Here is a 6,065-nt window from a genome sequence, read left to right as displayed (position 1 = left end):
AATATAGCACATAAACATAAACTAACATGTTTCTATTTACATGCAAATATAGTGTGCTTTACGTCATTTGGCCAGTGGAGATAATTTGAGCTCTATCTGTGTTTGGACTTTGTTCTGGAATTTGACTTCAGGTCAAACATCTGTCAATTTCCATGGCAAAAATATCATGTCAGTGGGCACTTCAGGGGCTTTTGTTCTGACCATTCTTTCCTTTTTGGCTTTCACTCACCAGTGTTCAACATAATACGGTCAGCAATCAGCATGACAGCATACCTTAAACATTACGGCAGCAACATGAAGTGTGAGCCCATTAAAAGAGATAAGCCCACCTCTGTACACTGAGGGAGCTAATACAAGACATTAAGCAGGGTCACAGTACTTCATTCTGTCTAATGAAAATAGCTTACCCACTACACAAGCCTCCAAGATGATAGCTTTGAACTGGTTGCATTAACTGAAAAACAAGGGAGCTGCAGAAATCATCAGATAAACAGCGAGTTTGTCTGCGACTGGTTTCATGTGTGAACATCCAGCTCCAAATCAAATCATCAAATCAAACACAACTTTTCATTATGCATTAAGTCAGAGTAAAGTTCAAACCATTTAACATTTTGTTTCAATTAGCATAGTCTTAATCAGTTTATTATAACTTTATGTAAATATGAGTGTGTATTATATCAACAGTCATCAGTCTGTGGTGTTTAGGGAATCTAGTGATTATGGTTAGCTCTGGTGTAATGGTACATTATACTGAGAGGTTTTTGTAGTGTTGTGTGGGGTTCCCACTTCAAAAACATAAATGATTTGCTTAACCACAACATTTCTCTGACTCACTACGATTTGAACAGAAAGTCAGTTCACAGCAATGAACTGAGTTTAGCTGTCCAGGAAATTCCCACTGTATGGATATCAGGGGATCTGTTGAGGCTATTTTTATCTTCTGTGTTGTGCTGCATCAATGCTTTGAAGCTATATAAAGTTCAGAGATATGAACATATTCAGTTCACACAAAGTGACACTGTAAGAAAGGTAAATAAATATCTCAAGAAGTGTTTAAATATGCACGAGAAGTTTCATATGTAAGTAGCAGCCTCTAGTGGTTGAATGCAGCACTGCAATTCTAAGTAAAAAAATAAATAAATGCAAAACTTAAAACACTATCGTAAAATATTTTCCAACATTAATTTTCTCTTTTCATTTTGAATGGCTCAGTTTTGTCTCTCCTAAACACAGAGGAGGAGTAGAAACTAACAGTTTGGTATCTATATGTTTAATCGTAAAAGTCTGGTTATTGTAAAATATATAAATATTCATGAGTCATGACACTCATTTTGTTATCAGCTTTGAAAGTGCAGTGCTAAAGGTAAGTGAACCATGCACAGTTTAAATTTGTTGTAGCTTGTTTTTAGATAATTTTTTTGTAAAAAAAAAAAAGTAGTTTAACTACTAAAACTACAAATTAAGTGTGGCATACAACGAAAAAAAATGATTTTACTGTTACTTATCTTCTGTAACCGGACCCACTCAATGAGCCACATCCCCCTTTTCAGGCATGCCTGGGCAATGCGTTCATGAGGCAGCAGACAACCATATGCTTCACCTCTTTGTATGTTTGAAGCTTTAAACTAGGCTTCTTCACTGGCTTTGCTGCGAGTAAAACTTTTTCCAGTGTGAAGCTGTTTCCCTAACACTGAAAGTGATATGACAGGTGGACAACAAAGGCAGACGTGGCCTGTTTTAACTGTGAGTCAATAGTTCCACGTGTTGCTTTTGAAGCCCTGCAGCAGTAATCCTCTGTTTACAGCAATGACTGTGGTACCAACTGTTGTCTGACCCATCGTCGGACAAGTCGGACTATAATTATCCACTATGTCAACATTTCTTCATTTTGTTTTGGTTTAGTATTTGACTTCCTTCAATATTTCATTATCTTTTTCTGTTCGATTTACCTATTCAAATCTTCAATGAGGATGTTCCCAGGAAGACATAACATATTCTTCAACAATAAATAACAAGTAAACAACATTAAAAGCCCAATGATAATGCAACAAAGGAGAATCATAAATAAGAAATGATCAGTGTCAACGTAGTTTAGTTATGAGGATGACCCAAATATGACTAAATTTCTATTTTTCCATTAAAGGAATTAATGAAATCAGCTGTTATAATCATATGTTAAAAAAACATACAAAAAAGATAAATTTATGTGTTGAATAGTTTAGAAAATAAGAGAAACGCTAGAATAAATAAAATATGGAATTTAAAAACTTCCATCTTCCCACAGGGATCATTGAAACTACACACCTTTCCTTAATTGCTCATCGCAGGGAGGATGTATGTCTCTATTTCCTTAAAAGGACATATCCATGAACGTCAATGCAGGCAGAGAGTGGAAGTTACAATTACTCCAAAGAGGGGAGTGTTAAAAATTATTTTTTATTTTATTGCTAATAATGCTAGAATTATTTAGATATGTTTTCAAACGGAGTTTTAAACAAGTTATTTCAGAATTACAATTAGACTGAGACATGCAATTAATTCCAAATGAGAAATAATGGCTTCATTCTTGACCGGCACCCCCATAGTTCTTCATTGGTTTGGTCTGGTGTTCTGTACGGAACCCAGCAATATTATGAGGAAGTGAAGGGCGGTGGTTGAGAAAAAGAACGGCACAGGGCTAGCTGACGGTTTTCTAGAAGTTGTCAGGTAAGTCTGTTTATATCTTATTTTAAGAGCTATTTGGTTGCATTAAACACGCTCTGATATATACAAAACACGGGTTTAATCCCGCTACTAAAACTTCATATCTTAAAAGAAAACGTAATATGTTGCTCGCTCGGTTGGTAGCCTTGAAAACACGGCTAACAGTTAGCCGCGTAGCTAATGGCTCTGTTACGAAATTGGTCGCAAGTAAAGAAATATTTCCAGCTAGTAAATCCCGCAGTTAGCTTCATGTGTTGAAAATGTGTTTGTGAATTGGGTTATCGCCGGTGACTGTTGGGTATTTCATATAAATTATGATGTTGGTTAATACAGGCCGCAAACCAGGAGAGTGTGCAGGTACGGTCAGCTTTTTAAATCATATAAATATCGTGTTTAACTTTTTGGCTTATTCGAAGTTAATTAATGTCAATTGTGCATTTGTATGAACGCTGGGGAGAAGAAAACATCTCATTAGAAACGCGTAAATATGATATATGCGTTTCAACCTTGGTCAATTCCAGCAGCTCTCTCAAAAAAAATAAACACGTTCAATAATGGGTAAAACTTTTTTATTTTAAAGTTGTACAGATATCTAATAAAAGGAAATGGCAAGGAGTCGTCATGTATATTGGTAAATCAGCTTTAGTTGTTAGTCAGTCGACACAGTTAACCAACAATCACCAGCTGTTTTCAGTCAGCTTTTCAGATTCATTCTCAGTAGGCATAACATTTGTCATTTTATTCTATTTTTTATTTAATAGGTTATAGGGTAAGACGTTGCTCATATTTTCTTTCCTTTTTTGTTGCACTTGTCCGTGTTTCAGATAATATCAGCCCGCATCACTGTTTTTACAGGGCATCACACGCATAGCGAGATAATACTTGCTGCCCAAGCTGGTTGGATCCATTTTCCATGAGCGCAGAGCAGCAAAACCCAAAGTGTCTGTCAACATAAAGATGTTAACGTGGGGACAGTTCAACTCTTTATTCAAGACTTTGCCTGATAAGGGCATCTGTCCTCACATCAGTAGTTTTCCTACCCTCTTTGAAAGCAGTGAGCTGATCAACCTAGAAAGATGAGGAAGATTTCCATTTATAGCTCAGTGAGGGACACCTCACTGGGGATTCGCTGCCAGAGAATTATTACCCAGCCACTCATGTGTGGACGTGAATGACAAACTCTTATTTTGAATAATGGCATCATCTACTTTAATCTAAATGCTGAATTGTGCTGCCAACTTTTGTCTGTCTTGTGGTGTTTTCTTCCACATTGTGCCTTGGCAAGTGATGCTATTTCCTGTAAATGGGGAATAAGTTGGCATTCATCCCTATAACATTGCATCCTGATTGGAATTCTTGAAGTCTTTTCGATCAAATGAAAAGTCTTTTAGTTTAGTCTTATCAGATGTAGAAATCAGCCCAACCTAAATCAGTTTCCAGTTTTTGTGTTCCTCAGTAGTTAATCAAATGGAGCTGTAATTCAAAAAGATGTGTAACCTGATGTCTGTTAATTTCCACAGAAACAAAACATTCACAATGTCTAGCAAAAGGGCTAAGGGAAAGACCACGAAGAAGCGCCCTCAGCGCGCCACCTCCAATGTCTTCGCCATGTTTGACCAGTCCCAGATTCAGGAGTTCAAGGAGGCCTTCAACATGATCGACCAGAACCGAGATGGGTTCGTCGACAAAGAGGACCTCCACGACATGCTTGCCTCGCTGGGTGAGTTAAATTCTCAGACATCTTTATGTCTAATGTATGCCATTCATGCTCTGTTCGTATTCATTTGGGTGTGTACTGATGTTAGCTGTGCTTAAACTGGTTCTACAGGCACACGTATTTAAATTTGCTTTTAGCTGTTAATAAAAATTATGATTGCCTCTATAATTTGAGCCTTTCAGGTTTATGAGTAGAGAAAAGGTGCTCTTCATATATCTATACTGCTTTATTAGAAGAAAAAGAAAATCGTGCAGTAACCGCATAGCTGTGTGACCTGTTCCTGCCAATGCTGCTGCTATGCAGGGTTTCCACCCATGTATTTCAAGCTCCTAAGCGGAGCCGCCTACCCAGACTAATGTCTGAAAACAGCTGGTAATTTTAAGCTTGGCTTTAGGACGAGAAGTACAGCTGCTGTTGTTTAATATACCTTTTTATTTTAACACATTCAGTAAGCTGTGAAAGGGTTAGAACTACTAAACAAAAGACCAAGGCAAATGTTACAACTTATTACTCTTTTACTCTTGGTCTTATAACTTGTCCGGCAGAAACCCTACACTTAAAAGGCTTCACTCTGCTTCTTTGATAGGAAGCACAATGAAAATAATAATGGTTTGAAGCTGGGATTAACTGGCTGAAGTTGCTTTATAGAGAAATGAATGCAGACCTCTCAGTGCAGAGAACATTGAAGGCAGTAAGATGTTTGAACAATTTAGTTCTGTTCCTATTAGGATAAGAAGTTGTTTGAAAATAGAAAAGTCTCCTCTGAATTCAGTTTGCATCACACATGTTTATCTACACAGGCAAAAATCCCAATGATGACTACCTGGAGGCCATGATGAATGAAGCTCCTGGGCCCATCAACTTCACCATGTTCCTCACCATGTTTGGAGAGAAGCTCAATGGCACAGACCCTGAGGATGTGATCAGGAATGCATTTGCTTGCTTTGATGAGGAGGGAACAGGTTGGTGACCCACAGTCTCATGATTTTGTTTAAATTTGAGGAGAGAACTGTTGCAGTTTCTTATCTGATTTTGACCATTATCCTCTTCAGGTTTCATCCAGGAAGATTACCTCAGGGAGCTGCTCACAACAATGGGTGACCGGTTTACAGATGAGGAGGTGGATGAGCTCTTCAGGGAGGCCCCCATTGACAAGAAGAATAATTTCAACTATGTGGAGTTCACACGCATCCTAAAGCATGGAGCCAAGGATAAGGACGATTAAGAAGCTACACCAGCGTTCTCCTCTCTGTGCCCTCCACCTCTCTGTTATCAGCTAGATCACCATGCTGCATGTCTCAACTCTCCAGTTTAAACCCTATTTTAAACAAACCAAAGCAATAACTATCAACACGGTTTGCTGTGAACTTCCAGTATTGCCAAATTTACACATCTGAGAAGAAAAATCTGAATAGTGTTGTGTTTTGTCATGTAAAGATGTGAAGTGGCAGCACTTGGAAAGCTCTAAGGAAATGCATCTTTGCAATTCATGTGATTGGGTTTAGCTGAGTTTTTACATTTTCTAATATAAACTTTTTAAATAAAAGCCCTCTATCAAGTTGTATTTTGCTGTGTCCCTTCCATAAATGACAACTGAAATAAGTGTTGCATTATTTTGTCTTTATTTTACTGCCTCGGGTGAAAC

At 37.8% G+C, this 6,065-nt stretch overlaps 1 protein-coding gene across 1 annotated transcript; it reads left to right on the top strand.

Annotated features, from left to right (window-relative positions):
• Positions 1–2,610: 2,610 nt before the first annotated feature.
• On the top strand, positions 2,611–6,022 carry myl12.1 (myosin, light chain 12, genome duplicate 1). The gene is made up of 4 exons (XM_063483963.1): positions 2,611–2,706; positions 4,224–4,423; positions 5,221–5,382; positions 5,473–6,022. The coding sequence occupies exons 2-4, from the start codon at positions 4,240–4,242 to the stop codon at positions 5,643–5,645; spliced, it is 519 nt and encodes a 172-aa protein (XP_063340033.1). The 5' UTR covers positions 2,611–2,706; positions 4,224–4,239; the 3' UTR covers positions 5,646–6,022.
• The last annotated feature ends 43 nt before the right edge of the window (positions 6,023–6,065 follow it).

This window comes from Pelmatolapia mariae, linkage group LG9, assembly GCF_036321145.2.
Source record: "Pelmatolapia mariae isolate MD_Pm_ZW linkage group LG9, Pm_UMD_F_2, whole genome shotgun sequence".
NCBI classification, from domain to species: Eukaryota; Metazoa; Chordata; class Actinopteri; order Cichliformes; family Cichlidae; genus Pelmatolapia; species Pelmatolapia mariae.
The sequence above is the reverse complement of the archived record's forward strand: the minus strand, read 5'-3'. Positions and strand labels throughout refer to the sequence as shown.